At 46.3% G+C, this 24,538-nt stretch overlaps 1 protein-coding gene across 1 annotated transcript; it reads left to right on the top strand.

Annotated features, from left to right (window-relative positions):
• The first annotated feature begins 457 nt into the window (after nt 1–457).
• USB1 (U6 snRNA biogenesis phosphodiesterase 1) lies at nt 458–24,395 on the top strand. Its single transcript, XM_007993494.3, has 7 exons — nt 458–712; nt 1,596–1,762; nt 13,169–13,352; nt 17,351–17,404; nt 20,404–20,509; nt 22,035–22,118; nt 23,206–24,395. The coding sequence occupies exons 1-7, from the start codon at nt 615–617 to the stop codon at nt 23,308–23,310; spliced, it is 798 nt and encodes a 265-aa protein (XP_007991685.1). The 5' UTR covers nt 458–614; the 3' UTR covers nt 23,311–24,395.
• Nucleotides 24,396–24,538: the final 143 nt, after the last annotated feature.

Here is a 24,538-nt window from a genome sequence, read left to right on the forward strand (position 1 = left end):
GCCTGGGCTAACCGTGGAAGGGAGCTCTGCTTCCGGCCACACCACTCGGGCTTAAGGGAGGGGGCTCCCGGTGACCGCCCTCGGCCCGGCTCTGCGCAGGAGAGGAGGGGCCTCCTAGAGCCTCTGGTCTTACACTATTGACCCGCCCCTAACTGCTCAACTTGGCTCTTACGGGCTCCGACTTTGGGCTGGTTTGAGGAGGAGGCTCCAGGACCTCTGATCCTGGCCGGGCTCGGGGCAGGCGGGGGTATACCGCTGGGTCTAGTGCGCTGACCAGGGACCGTCGTGTCTCGGATGTCTGGTCCCAGGTAGCTGCAGAAAGAGCAGCGGGCAGAAAGGTGAGGGCCCTGAGCGATCTGTGAAATGGGTACACGAAGGCTGGCGGGTGCCAGGAGGCTGCAGGTGGCCAGAGCCGCGTGCGCAGCCTGCAGGCAGCGTGGAGTCGGTGGGCTGAATTTTGGTCCCTGTCCTGCCGGGTTCCGCCCCTCCCGGCCCCGCCCCGAGGCGGTGCCAGCCCAGGTCCCGCCCCTGGGAGGGCGCTTCCGGTACAGCGGAACTTCGGGTGCCGGGTGAGGCTGCTCGTGGACCTGTTCTGTGGTCTTGGATGAGGCCCCATGAGCGCGGCGCCCCTGGTGGGCTACAGCAGCAGCGGTTCCGAGGATGAGTCCGAGGACGGGAGGCAGACCAGGCCGGGGGATGGGAGCCACCGTCGGTAAGGAGTGAGGAAGTCTCTCCGGAGGGCGCGCGCATTCACCCTGGACCCTGACGGGACCCGAGTGTCTGGGGCTGGAGTGGGGAGGGAGGGTGCGGGGCGGCTCCGGGAAAGGAAAAGGGGACACAGGGAGAAAGGGGGATCCAGAAGGTACCCCCAGACAAAGCCCCAGAGTGGCCCCACCTGGCTAGGGCCAAGTTGGGAAGCCAGACCTGCGTTCCGGTCCAGCCTCCACGCTGGCCTATTCTACCGCCCGGCACACATCCCTGTACCATCCTAGGTCCGTTTCCTGATTTGAACACAATTGTGATAGTAATACTTGCTAAAGCTTAGGGAGAGCCTTTTCATTCATCCAGTAAATATTCACTGAGCACCCACTCCATGCCAGGCTGGGGTCTGGGAATTCAGCAGTGAACAAAACCATCAGCCTCTCTGACTTCCTGGGGCTTAGGTTCTTAAATGCTAGGCCTTATCTTTGCAGAGTGCTTTACAAGCCGTAGCTCAGTTGATCTCACAATTGCTCTATCAGATAGACATATACCTTCAGATGAGGCATTTGAGGCCCAGAAAGGGGACATAACTTGCCCAAGATCACAGAGCTAAAAAGTGCCACTCCAGCCTGTCCAGCTTGGGAATGTGACCCCTGAACCACATTGCTGTATGCCCTGTTGTTTCCCATGGGGACCTCGTGCCCCAGAGTTGGAGACCCCAATGAGACAATACTGGAGAAATAATTTTGCTATCTGGAAGCTGCTTCCAGCACCAGGCTGGAAACACACCCTCAGAGCCACCATATATAAGGGGTTACAACTTTTGTGGTATGTACAAAGGTAGAGAATGCTAAGAGGATAAATGTGGTCATTTTTCTGTTTTTCTTTTGCAGTGGCCAGAGCCCCCTTCCCAGGCAGAGATTTCCAGTACCTGACAGTGTGCTGAACATGTTCCCGGGCACCGAGGAGGGGCCTGAAGATGACAGCACAAAACACGGGGGACGGGTGCGCACCTTCCCCCACGAGCGGGGCAACTGGGCCACCCACGTCTATGTACCATGTGAGTGATGTGTAAAAGGAAAGTGGCCAAGACCCATAGACCCATAGGTGCCTCATGAAGGGTAGAATCTGGCCCCAACTAGGAAGAAACCAGAAACCTCTAACACTGGTTGTGGGAAAGTCATTGACTTAGCAGAGAAAGAGCAGGTTTCAAGAATTGGGGATTTTTCTGTCATCTTGGTTTTGAATTCATAGCCTGAAATATGTATTACCTCTGGGTATAATATTCTCCCAGTTCATGAGGAGGTGACCAAAGGAGAATCTGGAGCAGGGTGTCAAGGTCATGCCAGGGCACAGCAGGCACTTTATTTCTGAGAGGGCCCTGGGTACGCTGGGTGTGCAAGGTTCAAATCCCACCCTAGCTCTGATCAGCAGGTGGCAGGCAGAAAATGCCCAGGCTTCAGAGTCAGACCTCACTCCGCTGCCCACTACTCTGGGTGCCCTTTATAAGATACTAGACTTCTCAGAGCTTCTATTTCTTCAAATCTAAAATGGGGGTAGCGCTGGCGAGACCAGGTAGCTCACGCCCATAATCCCAGCACTTTGGGAGGCAGAGGCAGGCAGATTACTTGAGCCCAGGCGTTTGAGACCAGCCTGGGCAACATGGGGAAACCCTGTCTCTACCAAAAATACAAAAAAATTAGTCAGGCGTGGTGGCACACGCCTGTGGTCCCCACTACTTGGGAGGCTGAGGTGGGAGGATTGCTTGACCCTGGGAGTTAGAGATTGTGGTGTACCAAGATCGCTCCACTGCACTCCAGCCTGAGTGACAGAGTGAGACTCCATCTCAAATAAAATAAAATTAAAATAAATAAATAGATAAAATGGGAGAGTAGTAATACCAGTCTTCTAAGACTATCATGAAGATTAAATCAGATAATCTATGTCAAGTTGTTAGCAAAGTACACAGAGTAAGTTTAGGTCTTGAAACCTTCATTTCCCCATCTGCCCAAGGAGGATGACATGATTCTTTATGCTGCCTATCCACCAGGGGATTTGGGCAAATTGAGTAGGATACTGGGTGTGAGAAGACTCTGGCTTTTTTTTTTTTTTTTTTTTTTTTTTTTTTGAGAGACGGAATTTCGCTCTTGTCGCCCAGCTGGAGTGCAATGGCACTATCTCAGCTCACTGCAATCTCCACCTCCGGGGTTCAAGCGATTCTCCTGCCTCAGCCTCCCGAATAACTGGGAGTACAGGTGCCCGCCATCACCCCTGGCTGATTTTTGTATTTTTAGTAGAGACAGTGTTTTAACCATGTTGGCCAGGCTAGTCTCGAGCTACTGACCTCAGGTGATCCACCTGCTTCTGCCTCCCAGAGTGCTGGGATTACAGGCGTGAGCCACCATGCCTGGCTGAGAAGACATGCAGCTGCAGTCACATATTTGATAAATAAACAAATAACATGTGAACATACAAGGGTGGTCATTGTGGTGTTCTTTGTGAAAAATTGGAATCATGCTAAATGTCTATCAACAGTAGACTGATTAGAGAAATGCTAATCTATTCTGATTAATAGATTACTATGGAGCTCTAATAATGAACTTGACCTCTCTATACTGAGGGGAAAGATGTCCAACATGTAATGTTATATGTAGAAACTAGTTCCAGAACTGTTTAAATGGTATACTCTCTGTTTTTTTTTTTTTAAACAAATAAGATATATAAATTAGTATATGCATATGGAAATAGGCACCAAAGTTTAACAGTAGTTATCTCTAGGGTAGTTGGTGTTGAAACGGGGGGTATATGCCACTAGGGGAGAGGTCAAGATGATCCCACACTTTAGGGTGTAGGAGAAAATCATTAGAACTTTTAAATGTATTTCTTTTTATCTCATCTTTTTATATTTCTGTTTTTGAGAGTGCACATTTTATAACACATAATTTTACAGAGTAGCACACACTTGTAATTTATAAATATATATTTATTAGAGTATACATGCAAACTTGTTTTACTAATGGGCTGTGTGATCACAGTAGTTTGGAGACCATTGCTTTAGGTGACAATTTCAGGGGCTCCTGCTTTTTCCTTTGCATTTTTTTAAACATTTTTTGTCTTAATAGACTTTATTTATTTGTTTGTTTGAGACAGAGTCTTGCTCTGTCACCCAGACTGGAGTGCAGTGGCACAATCTCGGCTAACTGCTACCTCTGCCTCCCAGGTTCAAGCGATTCTCTTGCCTCAGCCTCCTGAGTAGCTGGGACTACAGGCATGCACCACCATGCCCAGCTAATTTTTTGTATTTTAGTGGAGATGGGGTTTCACCATGTTGCCCAGGCTGGTCTCAAACTCCTGAGCTCAGCCCATCCACCCACCTTGACCTCCCAAAGTGCTAGGATTACAGGCATCAGCCACAGTGCTAGGATTACAGGCATCAGCCACGGTGCCCAGCCTAGACTTTATTTTTTAAAACAGTTTTAGATTCACAGCAAAATTGAGCAGAAGGTACAGAGATTTCCTCTATACCCTGTACCCCCACACAGGTGTAGTCTCTCTTTTTATCAATACCCCCCACCAGATTGGTACATTTGTCACAACTGATGAACCTACATTGATGCACCATAGTCACCTAAAGTCCGTAGTTTACATTAGGAATATACTGCTGGATTTTGTAATAAGAGTATGTTTAGTTTTGTAAGAAACCACTAAACTGTCCTCCACAGTGGTTGTACCGTTTTGCTTCCCATCAGCAATGAATAAAAGTACCTATTGCTCCGCATCCTCGTCAGCATTTGGTATTGGCAGTGTTCTGGAGTTTAGCCATTCTAATAGGTGTGTAGTAATATGTCACTGTTGTCTGTTAATTTGCATTTCCCTGATGACATATGATCCAGATCATCTTTTCATATGCTTTTTGCCATCTGTGTATCTTCCTCAGTGAGGTGTCTGATAAGGTCTTTTGCCCACTTTTTAATCATTTTTGCTTATTAATACTGAGTTTTAAGAGTTCTTTATATTTGCGATAATAGTCCTTTATCAGATATGTCTTTTGCAAATACATTTTTTTCCCAGCCCGTAGCTTGCCTTTTCATTCTCTTGACGTTGTCTTTCACAGAGCAGAAGTTTTTAAGTTTAATGAAGTCCAGCTTATCAATTATTTCTTTCACGGATCTTGCCTTTGGTGTCATATCTAAAAAGTTATCACCAAACCCAAGATCATCTACATTTTTCTCCTATGTTATCTTTCAGGAATCTTACAGTTTTGCATTTTACATTTAGTTCTGTGATCCATTTTGAGTTAATTTTTGTGAAAGGTGGAAGGTCTGTGTCTAGATTCCTTTTCTTATATATGGATATCCAGTTATTCCAGCAGCACTGGTTGAAAAGACTATCTTTTTCACATTGTATTGTTTTTGCTCCTTTGCCAAAGATCAGTTGACTGTATTGATGTGGGTCTATTTCTGGGTTCTCAATTCTGTTCCATTCATCTATTTGTTCACCAATACCACACTGTTTTGATTGCTGTAACTTCACATAGTAAGTCTCAAAGTTGGGTAGTTTCAGTCCTCCAAGTTTGTTCTTCTCCTTCAGTAGTGTGTTGACTATTCTGGTTTTTTTTTTTTTTTTTTTTTTGTGGGCAAGGAGGGGGTTCCTTTTTTAAGAGATAGGGTCTTACTATATTGCCCAAGCTGGTCTTGAATTCCTGGGCTCAAGCAATCCTCTTGCCTCAGCCTCCCAAAGTGCTTGGATTACAGGGATGAGCCACAGCACTTGGCCTATTTTGGGTTTTTGCCTCTCCATGTACACCTTAAAGTCTGTTTGTCAGTATCACCAAATAATTTGCTGGGATTTTGATTGGGATTGCATTGAATCTGTAGATCAAGTTGGGAAGAACTGACATCTTTACAATATTGAATCTTTCTATCTATAAACATGGAACATCTCTCCACTTATTTAGTTCTTCTTTGATTTCTTTCATCAGAGTTTTATAGTTTTCCTCACATAGATCTTATACTTACTTTGTTAGATTTATACTTAAGTATTTCATTTTGTGGGGGTGCTAAGGTAAACCCTGTATCTTTTATTTCAAATCCTACTTGTTCGTTGCCGGTGTATAGGAAAGCAAATATACAGAAATTGACTTTTGTATGTTAACTTTGTACACTGCAACCTTGCTATATAATTTATTACTTCCAGAAGATTTTTTTTTGTTAATTCTTTTGGATTTTCTTCATAGACAATCATGTCATCTATAAAGAAAAACACGCTGGGCATGGTGGCTCACACCTGTAATCCGAGCACTTTGGGAGGTCAAGGCAGACAGATCATCTGGGGTCAGGAGTTCAAGACCAGCCTGACCAACATGGAGAAACCCCGTTTCTACTAAAAATACAAAATTAGCTGGCCGTGGTAGTGCATGCCTGTAATCCCAGCTACTCAGGAGGCTGAGGCAGAAGAAAGGCGGTGGTTGCGGTGAACTGAGATTGCACCATTGCACTCCGGCCTGGACAACAAGAGTGAAACTTTGTCAAAAAAAAAAAAAAAAAAAAAAAAAAAAAGGAAAAACAGGCCAGACGTGGTGGCTCACACCTGTAATCCCAGCACTTTGGGAGGCCAAGGCAGGTGGATCACAAGGTCAGGAGTTTAAGACCAGCCTGGTCAACATGGCAAAACCCTGTCTCTACTAAAATACAAAAATTAGCTGAGTGTGGTGGTGCATACCTGTAATCCCAGCTACTCAGGAGGCTGAAGCAGGAGAATTGCTTGAACCCAGGAGGTGGAGGTTGCAGTGAACCGAGATTGTGCCACTGCACTCCATCCTGGGCGACAAAGCAAGACTCCGTCTTGGAGAGGGGGAAAAAAAAAAAAGTCTTATTTCTTCTTTGCCTATCTGTATACCTTTTATTTCCTTTTCTTGTCTTGTTGCGTTAGCTAGGACTTCCAGTATGAGTTGAAAAGCCATAGTGGGAGGAGGCATCTTTACCTTGTTCCTGATCTTAGTGGGAAAGCTTTGGAGTTTCCCATCAGATAGCTATAGGTATTTTTAGACATTCTCTATCAAGTTGACAAAGTTCCCCTCTATTCCTAGTTTTTTGGGAGTTTTTATCTTGAGTGGGCATTGGATTTTGTCAAATACTTTTTCTGTATCTATTGATAGGATTGTGTGATTTTTCTCCTTTAGCCTATTGATTGGATGGATTACATTAATTGATTTTTGAATGTTGAGCCTGCTTTGAATACCTGGGATAAATCCCATTTAGTTGTGGAGCATTATTCTTTTTATAGGTTGTTGTATTCAATTTGCTAATATTTTCTTGAGAATCTTACATCTCTGTCCATGAGAGATATGGGTCTGTAGTTTTCTTGTAATGTCTTTTTCTGGTTTTGGTATGAGGATAAAGCTGGCCTCATGGAATAAGTCAGGAAGTATTCTCTCTGCTTTTGTCTTCTGAAAGACTGTAGATAATTGTTTTAATATTTTCCTTAAATGTTCGGTGGGATTCTCTAGTGAACCAAACCCATCTGGGCCTGGAAGGTATTTTTTTTCCAGAGACACAGTCTCACTCTGTTGCCGAGGATGGAGTGCACTGGCATGATCTCGGCTCACTGCAACCTCTGCCTCCCAGGTTCAAGCTATTCTCCTGCCTCAGCCTCCTGAGTAGCTGGGATTACAGGCACCTACCACCACGCCTGGCTAATTTTTGTACTTTTAGTAAAGATGTGTTTCACCATGTTGGCCAGGCTATTCTCAAACTCCTGACCTCAGGTGATCCACCTGCCTCGGCCTCCCAAAGTGCTGGGATGACAGGTGTGAGCCGCAGAGCCCAGCCGGAAGGTAATTAATTATTTATTCAGGCTGGGTGCAGTGGCTCATGCCTGTCATCCCAGCACTTCTGGAGGCTGAGGCAGGTGGATCGCCTGAGCTCAGGAGTTTGAGACCAGCCTGGGCAACATGGGGAAACCATGTCTTTACTAAAAAAATACAAAAAAATTAGCCAGGCGTGGTGGCAGGTGCCTGTAAACCCAGCTACTTGGGAGACTGAGGCAGGAGAATTGCTTGAACCCAGGAGGCAGAGGTTGCAGTGAGCCAAAATTGTACCACTGTACTCCATCCTGGGCAAAAGAGCGAGACTCTGCCTCAAAAAAAAAAAAAATATATATATATATAGATGTGTGTGTGTGTGTGTATTCAATTTGTTTAATAGATTTAGGCCTATTTAGATTATTTCTTCTTTTGTGAGTTTTTGCAGATTGGGTCTTTCAAGGAATTGTTCCAGTTCATCTAGGTTATCAAATTTGTGGACATAAAGTTATTCATGCTATTATTTGATTATCCTTTTATTATCCATGGGATCTGTAATGATGTCCCATCTTTCATTACTGATTTTAGTAATTTGTGTGCCCTCTCTATTTTTCTTAGCCTGGCTAGAAACTTGTCGATTTACTAATCTTTTCAAACAACCAGCTTTTGGTTTTATTGATTTTCTTTATTGATTTCTTGTCTTCAATTTTATTGATTTCTTCTCTAATTTTAATTATTTCTTTACTTCTGCTTACTTTGGATTAAATTTGCTGTTCTTTTTCTACTTTCCTAAGATGAAAGTTGGATGATTGACTTTAGACTTTCTTTTTTTTTTTTTTTTTTTTTTTTTTTGTGAGGGAGCCTCGCTCCATCGCCCAGGCTGGAGTGCAGTGGTGCAATCTCTGCTCACTGCAACCTCCGCCTCCCAGGTTCAAGCGGTTCTCCTGTCTCAGCCTCCCGAGTAGCTGGGACTATAGGCACGCACCACCATGCCCAGCTAATTTTTGTATTTTTAGTAGAGACGGAGTTTCACCATATTGGTCAGGCTGGTGTTGAACTCCTGACCTCTGGCAATCCACCTGCCTCGGCCTCCCAAAGTGCTGGGATCACAGGCGTGAGCCACCATGCCCAGTCTAGATCTTCTTTTCTAATATATGCATTTGATGCTATAAATATTCTTCTAAGCACCTTTTACTGCATTCTACAAGTTTTGATAAGTTATGTTTTCATTTTTATTTTGTTCAAAATATTTATAAAGTTTTCTGGAGATTTCTTCTTTGATCCATGTGTTATTTAGAAGTGTGTTGTTTAACCTCCAAGTATTTGGAGATTTTCCAGCTACATTTCTGTTACAGATTTTTAGTCTAATTTCATTGTGGCCTAAGATCAGACGTTGTATGGTTTCTAGTCTTTTATATTTAAAGGGTTCTGATGCATACTATTTTTCTTCAAATTGTATTTTTGCCCTCTAGTATGTCTTATAATTTTTCCTCGATAGCTGGACAGGAAGTACTATGTGAAAGGAACTGGTAAACAGGCCTGTATGAATGTGGTGGTGAGGTGCTGGGGGACAAGAATCATTTTGTACTCCTGTGACTGGGTCTCAATCTTTTGGTGAGCTGGTTCCTCTGGACTGGGAACTTCCCACATGCTTCTCAGAATTTTCCCCCTGTAGGTGGAACAGGATGGCCAGAAGGTGCTGCAGTTTGATATTTCACATCCCCCAGGTCAGTTATGAGTCTGATAAAATGCTTTCAGGTTAGGCTGTAATTAAATAAGTTTCTCCGGAGGGCAGACCTTGTTAAGAAAAACTGGATGCTCCCGGCTGGGCGCGGTAGCTCAGGCTTGTAATCCCAGCACTTTGGGAGGCTGAGGCAGGCAGATCATTTGAGGTCAGGAGTTGGAGACCAGCCTGACCAACATGGTGAAACCCTGTCTCTACTACAAATACAAAAAAATTAGCTGGGCATGGTGGTACATGCCTGTAGTCCCAGCTCCTCGGGAGGCTGAGGCGGGAGAATCGCTTGAACCCGGGAGGCAGAGGTTGCAGTGAGCAGAGATCGTGCCACTGCACTCCAGCCTGGGCAACAGAGTGAGACTCCGTCTCAAAGAAAAAAAAAAGAAGGGGGGGAGAAAAACAGGATGCTCCTATATGTTTCCAAATGGTTGCCTTCCCCCTTCCCCAGCCAGAAGCACAGGATATTTTTTCCAGTATTCACTGCAATAGCCTGGTAGACATCTAGGAGGTAAACCTCACAAAAATGCGGGTGCCCCCACCGACAGAGTTCCCCTGGCGTTTTTAACTCAGATTTGTACACACTGAGTCTCCAGCAGGTTGTCGATTACAGCTCAGGTTTCCCTACCCTGCTGCTGGTTCCTGCAGAGCCTTCAGCTTGTTGTAGGTTTCTGCTCTGGTAATTTGTGAGTCTCTGTATTTGCCTGTTGGTCTCTCTGATTTTGGGGGCAGCAGTTTGCCCTGTGACCTCACGTCTCTTATGCAGCTAAGAATAGTTGTTGCTTTTTCAGTTTGTTCAGCGTTTTGCTTGTTGTTAGGATGAGGTGGCGACTTCTAAGCATCTTACATGCTGGACCGGAAACTGGAAGTCTCCTGCTTATTGCTTATTAATTTCAATTTTTTACTATGAGCATGTGTTATTTCTATAACCAGAAACACCTATTTTTTAAAGAAAAAATAACAAAACTTTAAATTTTTTTATTTTTAATTTTTTGGGTACATTGTAGGTGTATGTATGTATGGAGTACATGAGCTATTTTGGTACAGGTATGCAATGTGTAATTATCCCATCAGGGTAAATGGAGCACCATCACCTCAAGGATTCATCATTTCTTTGTGTTATGAACATTCCAGTTGTACTCCCTTATTCTAAAATGTACAGAAAATGATTGCTGAGTGTAGTCACCTATTGTGCTATCAAATACTAGATCTTATTTATTGTATTTAACTATATTTTTGTACCCATCAGCCATCCTCATTCTTCACCCTACCTGCCCCACCCCCACTATCCTTCCCAGCCTCTGGTAACCATCCTTCTGCTATCTCTGTGTGTTCAATTGTTTTAATTTTTAGCTTCCACAGATGAGTGAGAACATGGAAAATTTGTCTTTCTGTGCCTGTCTTATTTCATGTAACATCATGTCCTCCAGTTCCCATCCGTATTGTTGCAGATGACAGGATCTCATTCTTTTTTTGTGGCTGAACAGTACTCCATGTTGTATATGTGCCACATTTTCTTTATCCATTGTCTGTTGATGGACACTTAGGTTAATTCCAAATCCTGCCTATTGTGAATAGTGCTGCAATAAACATGGGAGTACAGATACCTCTTCGAGATACTGATTTCCTTTCTTTTGGGTACAAACCCAGCAGTGGAATTTCTGGGTCATATGGTATTTCTATTTTGTTTTTTGAGGAACCTCCATACTGTTCTCTGTAATGGCTGTACTAATTTACATTCCCACCAACAGTGTTTCTCTAAATCCTCACCAGCATTTATTATTGCCTGTCTTGAATAAAAGCCGTTTTAACTAGGGTGAGATGATAGCTAGTTAATAGTTTTAATTTGCATGCCTCTGATGATCAATGATATTGAACACATTTTCATATGCCTGTTTGCCATTTATATGTCTTCTTTTGAGAGATTATCTATTCAGATATTTTGCCCATTTTTAAATTGGATTATTAGATTTTTTTTCCTATAGAGTTGTTTGATTTCCTTATATATTCTGGTTATTAATCTCTTATCAGATGGATAGTTTGCCAGTATTTTCTCCCATTCTGTGGGTTGTCTCTTCACTTTGTTGTTTCCTTTGCTGTTCAGAAGCTTTTTAACTTGATATGATCCCTTGTGTCCATTTTTGCTTTGGTTGCCTGTGCTTGTGGGGAATTACTTAAGAAATCTTTGCCCAGACTAATGTCCTGGAGAGTTTCTCCAATGTGTAGTAGTTTCATAGTTTGAGGTCTTAGATTTAAGTCTCTAATCCATTTTGATTTGATTTTTGTATATGGCGAAAGATAGAGGCCTAATTTCATTCTTCTGCATGTGGATATCCAGTTTTCCCAGCACCTTTTATTGAAGAAACTATCTTTTTCCAGTGTATATTCTTGGCACCTTTGTTGAAAATGAGTTCAGAGTAGATGTATGGATTTATTTCTGGGTTCTTTATTCTGTTATATTGGTCTGTGTGTCTGTTTTTAGGCCAGTACCAGGCTGTTTTGGTTACTATAGCTCTGTAGTATAATCTGAGGTAATGTGATTCCTCCAGTTTTGTTCTTTTTGCTCAGGATGGCTTTGACTATTCTGGGGTCTTTTGTGGTTTTATATAAATTTTTAGATTATTTTTTCTATTTCTGTGAAGAATGTCATGGGTATTTTGATAGAGATTATATTGAATGTGTAGATGGCTTTAGAGAGTATGGACATTTTAACACTATTGATTATTCCAATCCATGAACATGGAATATCATTTCATTTTTTTGTATCCTCTTCAATTTCTTGTGTCGGTGTTTTATAGTTTTCATTGTAGAGATCTTTCACTTCTTGTTAAGTTTACTCCTAGGTATTTTATTTTATTTGTAGCTATTGCAATTGGGATTGCTTTCTTGATTTCTTTTTCAGATTGTTCATTGTTGACATGTAGATATGCTACTGATTTTTGTATGCTGATTTTGTATCCGGCAACTTTATTAAATTTATCAGTTCTAATAGTTTTTTGGTGGAGTCTTTAGGCTTTTCCAAATATAAGATCAGGCCAGGCGCAGTAGCTCACGCCTGTAATCCCAGCACTTTGGGAGGCCAAGGTGGGCAGATCACTTGATGTCAGGAGTTCAAGACCACCAGCCTGGCCAACATGGTGAAAACATATCTGTACTAAAAATAGAAAAACTAGCCAGATGTGGTGGCACACACTTGTAGTCCCAGCTACTCAGGAGGCTGAGGCAGGAGAATTGCTTGAACCTGGGAGGCAGACGTTGCGGTGAGCTGAGATCAAGCCACTGCACTCCAGCCTGGGCAACAGAGTAAGACTCTCAAAAAAACAAAAACAAGCAAAAAAGACAAATAGATCATATCATCCTCAAGCAGGATAATTTTACTTATTCCTTTCCAATTTGAATGCCTTTTGTTTCTTTCACTTGTCTGATTGTTCTAGCTGGGACTTCCCAGAAATGCCTATTAAAATACTATTAGAAGTGGCTCATGCCTGTAATCCCAGCACTTTGGTAGGCTGAGGCGGGTGGATCACTTGAAGTCTGGAGTTCGAGTCCAGCCTGGCCAACATGGTGAAACCCCGTCTCTACTGAAAATATAAAAACTAGCTGGGTGTGGTGGTGGGCACCTGTAATCCCAGCTACTCGGGAGGCTGAGGCAGGAGAATTGCTTGAACTTAGGAGACGGAGTTTGCAGTGAGCCAACATGGTGCCGCTGTACTCCAACCTCTGCGACAAGAGTGAGACTCCATCTAAAAAAATAAATAAATAAAATAAAATAAAATTATATTAGAAGACATAGACATAGACTGCTGTCCAAGTAATTTTCTCCCCAAACCCAGAGTAATAAGGACCTCCGTCTGCCTTCTGGGCTTCTTCATTCAGCCATGGCACCTTGGCTGAGAGAACGGCCTGCCCTCTTTACTCTTCTCCTCCAGATGAAGCCAAGGAGGAGTTCCTGGATCTGCTTGACGTGTTGCTCCCCCATGCCCAGACATATGTCCCCCGCCTGGTAAGGATGGAAGCGTTCCACCTCAGCCTGTCCCAGAGTGTGGTTCTGCGCCACCACTGGATCCTCCCCTTTGTGCAGGCTCTGAAAGTCCGCATGGCCTCCTTCCAGAGGTGAGTGCTTCCCTCTGCCGCTCCGCTCCCTCCCCTCCATGACTTCTCCTCCTCTTCTGAGCTACTGCGGGCATTACCCCAGCAGGCAGGCCAGACCTAAAGATAGAACACGGACCCTCTCCTGGGGCTGCCTGCTCCACTTCTTGTCCTGCGTGACCTTGGGCATGCCGTGGAAGCTCTTGACACCCCTGATGCCTTATCTGCTCTGTAGGAAAAGCCAGCTGTTTCTCTGTAAGCCCTCGCTCAGTATTTCCAGCACTTCTGTGACCAGATGTGTAGAGTTTTTTTCCGCACCAACAAATTATCCAACTCTACAGACACCCACTGGGTGTCCTATAATCGAACTCAATTCTGACACTAATCACCCAGGGTTAGTGCAGACTTCAAAGGCTAAGGGCTCAGTCCCACAAGACTGCGCTCCATGTCAGACACCATCTGCAGTGTTGAGCTCTTAGGTTACCCACAACATCTGTCTGATTTCACTACAAATCAGAGATTCTATGGACCCCCTCCTCAGGTTTGATCATTTGCTAGAATGGCTCACAGAATTCAGGCAAACAGTCCACTTACGAGGTCGCCAGTTTATTACAAAGGATACACATGAACAGCCACATGAAGAGAGAGGTAGGGTGAGGTCTGGAAGGGTCCCGAGCATGGGAGCTTCTGACCCTGTGGAGTTGGGGGTGAGCCACCCTTCCAGCACATGGGTGCCTTCTTATTCACCAAGGGAAGCTCCTCAAACCCTGTAGTTCCAAATTTTTACAGAGGCTTCATCATGTTGGCATGATGGATTATTAACTCAGTCTCTAGCTTCCCTCCCATCCCAGGAGGATAGGGGGTGGGGCTGAAAGTTTCCAGCTTCTCATCATGCCTTGCTCTTTCTGTGATCGGCCCCCATCCAGGAGGCCACTGAGAGTTGCCTCATCAGAACCAAAGATGCTCCTGTCACCCAGGAAATTCCAAAAGATTTAGGAGCTCTGTGTCAGGAGCCAGGGTCACAGACCAGATAATAGAACAAAAGATGCTCCTAGCACCCCCACTGCTTAGGAAATGACATAGGTTTTAGGATCTCTGTGTCAGGAACTGGAGGCTGAGACCAACACATACGTTATCATTTCACAATAATAGGTCAAACAGGTCATGGTAGTGGTGGGGGCTACCTCACTGGGGGCTTGTGGGGGTGAAAGGAGATCATGGGTGCCCTCAGCACACCACTTGGGTGAAGGCTTAGTACCAGACCCCACTTCTGATTTTGTCTGCCAACCTGGGGCTTTTTTTCCCCCTTACCTATTGTGTTATTTTATAACTCTTTTCCTACCAGAAATGCATCTCCTGCTAGACTGGTCCAGATCAAAATCCTGCTCTTTCCCTGAAGCTCTGCCGGTTGGCATCTCCTGCAGAATCCCTCCATCCAGAGATCAGTCGGTCCTGTGGTTGTTTACCCCTGGTGGTCATTTCACTCACCCTCATATGCAGTCATTCCTGTGTCCATCTTCCCTCCTGGAAGCCCCGTTCCTCCAGGCCAGGACTGTGGCCTCTCTCTGAATTACCCCACAGCTTTTCCCTAGTGCTCTGCTCACAAAGACATCAAATAGATGCTTGTGGAGTCATGAGGCGGGAATGAGGGAACCCAGAGAATATCTTTCTGGATCGTCTACTGTTGGTACTAGAAGGAGCCTAAGAAGCCGCCCAGCTGGTGGTTTTCTGACCATGCCTTTATCAGCAGAGCCTTTTTTCAAATGAGGTGTTGCACAAAAGCCTGGTGTGTGGCTATGTAAAACAGAAATAAACAGTCTTCTAGCCAAAGCCCTACTCCCACAGTTCAGGGGGCCATAGGCCCGGGAATTCCATAGGATGTCACTGCCCAGCTGGGAAACTGCTCAGTTAGTTGAACCCCTTCTGGGGGCCAGAGGAGGACAGGATTTGTCCCAATCCAGTCACTTGGCCGGGGAATCAGGACTCAAACTTATCTCTCAACCTAGTCCAGCCCTCCCCCTCTTTGGATTGTCATTATCAAATTGATTGAGCCATATGTATACTATCAGGACTGTCTTAACCACAGGTACCAGAAACCCAACCCAAAGTGGCTTAAACCAAAGAGAAATTTATAGGCTGGTATAACTGAAAGATTCAGAGGTAGCACTGGCTCATGCATGAATGGACCGGGGTAACAAGATATCACATGGCACCTGACTGTCACCATCTCAGCTCTGTCCCCTTCCTTTGTCACAATGATGAAGCCATCACATCTCCGGGCTGATGGTGTACCAGCCTGGAAAGACAGCCTCCCTCTCTGATTAGCTTCAGCACAAGTCACAGAAATGACTGCCTGGTCTGACCCGGCTCCTGTGCGCTTTCTTTAGGAGTAAAGAGTTAACAGGCCCTTCCCCCTTGCACACAGAGGGCTTCCCTTATCCTGCAGAAGCAGCTTCCCTGGATGGAGGAGAGCTAGTGCTGATGACTGGCACACTGCACCTGCGCTGGGAAGACGCGTGAACTGCGCCCCTGCAGGGACTCCACGGCCTAGGCTCCCCTGCATACAGTGGTTCCTTAACTGGGCACGAGTCCCTTGCTGGGACTTCTGAAAATTCTGCCTAAAGTCCATTGCAAGAAATTCTGATCCCTGTGGGATGTATATGTGGCTGGTTCCCTTGCTCACTGGGAGACTAGAAAACAGCACCTGGACCGGACCCCTGGGCTGGTTCCCTCTGAGGAAAGGATCTGTCACTGCTCTGTGTCACGAGTGAAGCCTGGCCAGGTGTGGTCTCTTCAACTTCGATCATCTGGTTGAGCCTAAGGTGACCAAGAGTGGGCAGTGCACCCCTGATTCTGTTGCTGTGACTGAGGAGATGCTAAGCTCTGCTTGGCCAGACCTGGGCAGCCTGCCTCTGGAGTAGGGATGGAGAGCCATCTTGCAACAGGAGGTTACCAGGAGAAGGGGTGTTGGTTGGGCACAGACATCCAATGTCCACTCCAGGATGTTTGGGAGACACCTTGAGAACTCTTCCTAAAAGCTGCGCTTCATTGAGCTCCTGGTGGTTCTGTGATCCCTTACATTTTCCCCAGAGGCAGAGAGTTGGCTGACTGACTTTTGCCCTTGGGCAGATTGTGAGACTCTCCCTAGCATGCTGGTATATTATGTTCCCTCAGATAGGGGTGAGCCCCTTGGCCTGGGGGCTGTAAAATGATCTGTTTCTGTGACGGGACTTTCTATGGTGAGATTGCTAGTGTCTCAGAGAACAAAGGACAGAACCAGTCCAAGTCAAAGCATTTACCTGGCTGAGCCTGACTCTTTCTGTGTTATTGATATGAGGGGTGGGTGGGTGGGGGCATCTGTCTCGATTTCACACCAACAGAGACCTACTTCCCCTCACTAAAGGGTCATAGGTGACAGCAAGGACTCTGGAAACAGGCAGACTGACTGTGCAAATCCTGGCTCACCAAATTCAGCTTCACCATGCCTCCGTTTCTTTGTCTGTAAAATGGGCATAATTGTAGGCCTGCTCACAGAGTTGTGTGAGGATTCGAGAAACAGATGTGTGCCAAGGCTTGAGCTCAGCCCTGACACACGAAGAAATGTTCTCGTGATTGCTTAGATGAAATCGGAGTTGTCTATTTTTTTAAAAAAACTGCAAGAAATGAATCAGCTGTTAAGTGGTCCATTATCACCTACTTGATAAATATGGCTTTCTCAGTTCCCATCAGTAGAGTTGAGATAGTCTCAAATTGTTTATCGAAATGAACTGCTATTAACAAAGTAAAATTTTTACTAGCACCTGGATGATGTTGTATGTTACTCCGGCTGGGTGATTTCAACGTCTTGTCCAGATCTAATGTTTTAGGATTCAGTATACTATCTGCATAATGGGGTGATAATATTAAGTGCAAAATGAGTTAACTATATTTTCAAAGTGCTGTTTGTTTTTTTTTTAACATAAGCTATTTTTTCTGCTTTTTCTCTTATGATTTTTCCTGAAATATGGTCTTCTACATTTCAGATTCTTCTTTACTGCCAACCAGGTAAAGATTTACACCAATCAAGAGAAAACCAGGTGGGTCTTCCCAACCCCCAATCACTATTAGAGGAAGATTCTTTGGTGCAAAAATTGAGTGCTTTGTTTCTGGACTTATTTGTCCCGTTTTTTGTTTGCTTTTAACCAACTCAATGACTACAAAGGCAGCTATCCCCAAATCTGAACCTTTCATTAAGAAAAATAACTGGGAGATCCCAGGTGCAGTAGCACATGCCTGTATTCCAGCACTTTGGGAGGCTGAAGCAGGTGCATAGCTTGAGCTCAGGAGTTCCAGACCAGCCTGGGCAACATGGCCAAACCCTGTCTCTATGAAAAATACAAAAATTAGCTGAGTGTGGTGGTGTGTGCCTGTAGTTTCAGCTACTTGGGAGGCTGAAATGGGAGGATCGCTTGAGCCCTGGAGGTCAAGGCCTCAGTGAGCCACGATTGCACCACTGCACTCCAGCCTGGGCAACAGAGTGAGACCCTGTCTCAAAAAAATAAATAAAAAGGCCAAGTGCGGTGGCTCACGCTTGTAATCCCAGCACTTTGAGAGGCCAAGGTGGGCAGATTACCTGAGGTCAGGAGTTCAAGACCAGCCTGCCCGACATGGCAAAACCCCATCTCTACTAAAAATACAAAAAATTAGCTGGATGTGGTGGCAGGCGCCTGCAATCCCAGCTACTGGGGAGGCTGAGGCAGGAGAATCGCTTGAACCCTAGAGGAGGAGGTTGCAGTGAGCCGAGATCATGCCACTGCACTCTATCCTGGGCGACAAGAGCGAAACTCTGTCTCAAAAATAAATAAATAAATAAATAAATAAATAAATAATGACTGGGGGAGTATGTGGGGGTGTTGCACAGAGATTGAGAGAAGCATCTTGGTTTAGTGAAAACCTGTGAAACTCAGAAAACCTGTTTCTGCCCAGCTCCATCCCAGTTGTGGTGTTTGGTCCATGTCTTCATCTCTGTCTTTCGTTTTCACACTGGCACACACCTCCCAACATCCATTGTTGGGCAGTTGTAAGGCTCAAGTGAGCCCCAAGGCCTTTGAAAAGTTAAAAGTATTGAAGTGTTAGATGAACATAAGAAGAAATGATTATCCTGCCTGCAAAGCGAGCCTCCCTGTCTGACACTCTCACTGGGCCACCTTTTCTGAGCACTTCTGAAAGGGGCCTCATTTATTCGTTCACTTATTCCATGCTGCACAAGTTTGTTAAGCACCCACTTGTGCCAGGCATTTGCTGTATGCTAAGGATTCATCAGTGAAGAGGTAGACACAGGCCCTGCTCTTTGCAATCTCATATTCGGAGGGGAAACAGCTAATAAGTAATGAGAGTGTTTGTTAATAACTGTGGTGTGATATGATGGTTAGGAGTGGGTAGTCCAGGAGGGTACCAGGGAAGTGGCCAGGGAGATGGCATTTGATGGTGACCTGAGAATGAGAAGCCAGTCTTGGGAAGAGCTGTTGCAAGAGCTTCAAGCAGAGGACATAGCAAACTAAGTGACTCCGAGGCAGGGAAGATTTCAGCGTGTTTGAGGGGGCCAGTGAGGCCAACCCCAGAGAGCACGTGGGAGAATGATAGGAGATGAGATGGGCAGGGTTAGCCTATCCAGGGGCTGCAATGTCAAGTAAGGAGTTTGAATTTTCAGTATAATGGGAGCCATTGGAGGGATGTGAACAGAGGAGAGGCATGATCTGATGTGTATCTGGGGATGTCAGTCTGGCTAGATGGTGTGTCTGTGGCCATGGAGTCTGGGGGCAAGATAGAAGGGAGCAAGAGTGAATGCAGGGAAACCAGAGAGGAGCCAAGTGTCATTGTCCAGGTGAGGGACATTGGTGGCCTAGATTAGGGTGATGGCTGTGGAAGACCAAGAGGTGGACACACTGGAGATACACTGAGGCAGAAGCAACCAAATTACCAATGGGTTGGATTTATGTGACGCACGGGAAAGATGAACATTGATTCCTGGGTTTGAGGCTGGAACAACTGGCCCCATTTTCTGTGATAGGAGACACTGGTGGGATGAAAATCAAAAGTTCTGCTTTGTACCTGTTTGTTTGTACCTGCTAGGTTTTGCTGCCTATTGAACCCCTAGGTGGAAATGTCACATATACAACTGGGTGTTCAGGAGAGGGACCAGCTGGAGATAGAAATGTTGGCCAGTGTGGGAAGCGGGGCTGGGTGAGAACAGCCTCCTGGAGATTGCAAATGGAGGAGATCCAGTGATCTTCACCATGGGGAGGCTGGAGAGGAGAGAGGATGGCAGAAGACACTGAACCGGGAGACAGGAGGCAGGATTAAACCAAGACTGCATGGCAGGTGGTGTCTTGGGAGCCAAGAGAGAAAAGGGTTTCAAGGAGGGAAGAGTCCACTGTGTGAGATACTGATGAGCAGGTACGAGGCAGTCAGCAAAGTGTCCCTTGGATTTGGTAACATGGAGGTTGTTGGCAACTTTGACAAGAGCACTTCCAGCAAAGTGGGTTGAAGATGGGAGGTGAGAAAGAGATAGTGATGGTGGACAAATTGTCTTTTTGAGAAGTTTTGCTGAGAATGGGATGGGGACTGGCTGAAGCCATGGGTTCAGGGGAGAGTTTTTAAAGACGAGAGAGAGCATGTGTGAGTGCTTGTGGGAGGCGTGGCAGATGCCAGGAAGCAAAGTCCTTGAGAAGAGTCCTCCTTGAGGACAGGAGTCGTTTGCAATTGGAACGATGATGGAGAATGGAGAATGGAGATGCAGAAGCTTCTGGGTTTGTGTCTTGGCAGTGGTGGGTGAAGGCATTCCTGGAAGGGTTACTACATCCAGGAGAGGGAGGAGAGCTGTGTGGGTGAGAACTGGGAAAGGAAGGTTTACAGACAGAGAATCTGGGGACTGAGAGAGTTGGCTCATGGAGCAGGAAAGCGAGTGTACCAGGGAGACAGGGTGAGACCCACGGCCCAGGTCTGTTGGCTTTCTGCCTGGCTTCTCCTCGGCTGTGCAGATGGCTGGCGTTCTCAGAGGCTGCATCTCATGCCTGTGTTGTCTTCCTCTCCCCAGGACCTTTATTGGGCTCGAGGTCACTTCAGGGCACGCCCAGTTCCTGGACCTAGTTTCAGAGGTGGACAGAGTCATGGAGGAATTCGACCTCACTACTTTCTACCAGGTAATGAATGAGGCTGCTGCTTCTCCACTGACCCATTTCTAATGAGAATAAAACTGTCTTTAAAGAGGCCCTCATAAGAGGCAAACTGAAGACCCTTCAGAACCTCCCGTGTCAGTGCTCTGAATGCCAGCCTTCGGAGGATGCACACCTCGGGAGTGAGGGCTTTGAGGTGTAGTCAGATGCAGCCCACCCAAAGTCCAACATTTCTTAGAAATCTTGCTTTATATCATAAATACGCCCGAGGTTTGTACCTTCTGCTCCATTATGTTCCCATGTTGTTTTCACATTTTTTAAGTAGACGTCCCTAATAATTTTTGGTCAAACTGACCCTCAGAGAAGAGTTGTAGCTTCACACACCTTCCTGCACTTTGCCCAGGCCCTCCAAGGGCACCTGGGCTCTAAGTCGACTATCAGGGCTTTGAAGGGCCATTCGTTTTATTTGATGTATGTTTTTATACCGTGCTGAGGGAGATAAGTATGAATTTGAATGGAGACAATTATTGTTGCTTCAAAACTTGAGACTTTGGGGATTTTGTTCATGTCATCTGAAAAGTATGGTGTATACTGGAATGTCCTAGATCAGAATAAAGGGTGGATTTTCTTTCACGTCACAGATGTAATGACTCTCTATGATACTTCAAGGAAAGCCTCTGTGAATAGGACTGTCTTAGCTCAGGCTGTCATAACAAAATACCATAGACTGGGTGGCCTAAATAACAGAAATTTATTTTTGCACAGTTCTGGAAGCTACAAGTCCAAGATCAAGGTGACAGTGTGGTTGATATCTTTCTTTCTTTTTTTGGAGACAGAGTCTCTGTCACCCATGCTGGAGTGCAGTGGCGCATTCTCAGTTCCCTGCAACCTCCGCCTGCCATGTTCAAGCAATTCTGCCTCAATCACCCGAGCAGCTGGGACTACATGTGTGCAACACCACCCCAGCTAATTTTTGTATTTTTAGTAGAGACGGGGCTTCACCGTGTTGGCCAGGCTGGTCTCAAACTCCTGATCCGCCTGCCTTGGCCTCTCAAAGTGCTAGGATTACAGGCGTGAGCCACTGCACCCGGCCAAGTGTGGTCGGTTTCTGGTGAGGGTTCTTCCTGGCTTATAGATGGCTGCCTTCTAGCCATGTCCTCACGTGGTGGGGCAGGGGTCGGGGGCTGCAGGGAGAGAGCAGTGCCCAAGCTCTCTGTGATTAAAGGGCACTAATCATGAGGGTCCTTCCCTCATGACCTCATCTAACCCTAATTACCCCTCAAAGGCCCCATCTTTACATACTATTACATTGGGGGTTAGGGCTACATGAATTTGGGGGAGGGGACATGATTCAGTCCATAGCAAGGACCAGTCCTATGCTATTTTGTCCGTCTGTGGAGGGTGCTTGGGATCAACACTGAGGATCTTGTCTCCCACTGGGCAGGCCAGGGATCCAGCAGGGACGTCATGACAGCTCTGTCACAGACCTGCTGTGATGGCAGGGCCTGCCAAGGTGTCCAGGTGACCGCCTGCCTCTCGTTTCCCTCCCCAGGACCCTTCTTTCCACCTCAGCCTGGCCTGGTGTGTGGGTGATGCACGTCTCCAGCTGGAGGGGCAGTGCCTGCAGGAACTACAGGTGAATTTCCAGGGCGGGAGCACAGAGCACACTGAACTCCAGAAATGATGGGACAGATGCTGGAGAGGAGGAGGATGAGGCACCCAAACCCGAATCCCTGGGAAACAAATGACATGGCAGGAGACCCCAACACCTTCCCTTGCAACTCAAGGTGTGGCCCCTGGACTGGCAGCTTCAGCATCACCTGAAGCTTATTAGCAATACAGATCTTTACCCCCCCCCACCCCCGACCTAAGAAATCAGAATTACATTTTAACAGATCTCTAGGGATTTGTGTGCACATTACAGTTTGGGAAGCACTGCCCTAGAACCCTGATCTGCGAGGAGGCTGCAGGCTTCCCCTGAAGTCCTAGCCACTTGCCCAGGGGTCAGAGGCTTGGGCCTGGCACTGGAAATGGGTGAAATGTACCAGGTGTAAGGAACATCCAGCCCCCAGAGTCTATCAGATTTTGATAAGTAGCTGAAAGATTCCACTTTCCCGTGTGCATTCTTGGAGGAGAACCAGCAGGTTACGTGAAGTGGTAAGTGGTGGCTGATACTCCAGCCCCAGCTGGGGAGACAGTAGGGAGTGTGGCCATGCAGGAAGGTTGGCCTAGAGTTGCCAACACTTCTGCTTCATAAGAGAAGCCAGAAACCTAGGTTTTTACATGTAATCTTGTCAGTTTTCAAATGTCAGCAACTAATTTGGATATTTAAAAAACATTTTGCAAGCCAAACCAAACATGTGCAGGCTGGACACAGCTGTGCTCCCTCATTAAGGAGCCGCCTTGCTGTTGGCCTGATGTTGCTGGAGGTGGCAAAGAGCTCTAGTTTGGGCTCCGGCAGACCTGGGTCCCAGGCCTGGTTTTATTGGTTTCTGTAATCCAGGGCTCTGAGCATCTGTGTCCTCATCTGTAAAGTTGGGATGATGGGACCAACCTCAGATGTTACAGAAGTGATCAGACAAGATCAATAAATGCAGAGCCTGGAGCCTGCAGCCTCAGCCTCGCCCAGCCTCTGAAGTTGGGTGAGCTGGCTTTGTTTGCAGTGCCCTCTGGGTCCCAGATGCCCCTTAATGTGACTGTCCTCCCCTGGCTGCTGTTTTAAGGCAATCGTGGATGGGTTTGAAGATGCTGAGGTGCTGCTGCGCGTGCACGTCGAGCAAGTCCGCTGCAAGTCTGGGAACAAGTTCTTCTCGATGCCTTTGAAGTGAGCACCAGAGGTCTTCCTCCTCCAGGGCCCTCTGCAGACCAGGCTGAGATGGAGGAACCTGCTAAAATCAATGGAGATGCTTCTAGCCTCCCAGTAGGAGGTCCCAGCCATGCCTTCAGCCTGGCAGAAAGTGTAGCTACTCCTCATCCTCCCTGAGTGCTCGCTCTCGCTCTCTCTCTCTCTCTCTCTCCCCCTCTTTCTCTTCCCCTCCCTCTCTCTTCCTCTCCTCTCTCTTTCTTTCTCTCCTCTTGGCTGTTGTGGGTTGCAGGTTGGGTGCGGCTGTGTTGTGGACCTTCCCAGAAACTGCCAGTAGAGGGCAGCCTGGGCATCCTAATTCTTACTCTGGTTGTTAAGCAAAGAAAATACTGGGGTCAGTGGTGAGCCCACCCACACTCGCCAGAATCTCCACTGTAGTCCCCCTAACAAACAGCCCTTCACTCCCTCTCCCACTTCAGCAATTTGTATTTTGATGCCATTGGCCTCAGATCAGAGTGTTTTAAATCATCACGCCCTGGCTTATCCCTGGCCAAGCCAGGACACGGGGTGCTTCAGTGGGTCTGTCACCCTCTCTCCTTGAAGCATGTCGCTTTTATTTATTTACTTTTACTCTCACCCTGCTCCTGTGCCAGCAGGGGCTACTTCAAGGCCAAGGTCCAGGATGAGAACTTGTGACCCAGCCTCAGTTTTCTCCACTTCTTTCTCCCGCTCACCCTAGCAAGGTGCCTGGGGAGACTTGAACAGATGTTTCATTTTGGCCTGGCCAGTGGCTGAAAGCCAGGCCTCCAATGCACTGTGACCTCTGGCTTCCCCAGCAGCTTTCCCAGAGAGGCAGAGGGGCCTTTCACAGCCCGGGTTCTGCTGCTGCCTCCTGCCTGCTGCAGCTGCAGCATTCTGAGGGGCAACATGGAGGAAGGGCCAGGGATGCATGGGATTTTAACTTTTTCATCAAACCTTCTGCGTGGCAAGGAAACAGTCAGTCCTTTTCAGGTGTCTTCTGGATTTCTAGTGATGGATAGAATGAAATCTTTTTATGTTACAGTTTTAAATTATGTTCAACAAATAAAAAATTGCATTTTTTATTTTGGATCTTTTTTGGACTACTTGTATTTAACCCAGTGAAAAGATGACTTTCACCTTCCCCTACCCTGTCCAGCTGTGTCTCTCAGTTTGGGGGGACTCTTGGAAGTCTCTGCTGTGACTTCCAAGGTGGCCTTGAGAGGCATTAATGA

This window comes from Chlorocebus sabaeus, chromosome 5 (assembly GCF_047675955.1).
Source record: "Chlorocebus sabaeus isolate Y175 chromosome 5, mChlSab1.0.hap1, whole genome shotgun sequence".
NCBI lineage: Eukaryota > Metazoa > Chordata > Mammalia > Primates > Cercopithecidae > Chlorocebus > Chlorocebus sabaeus.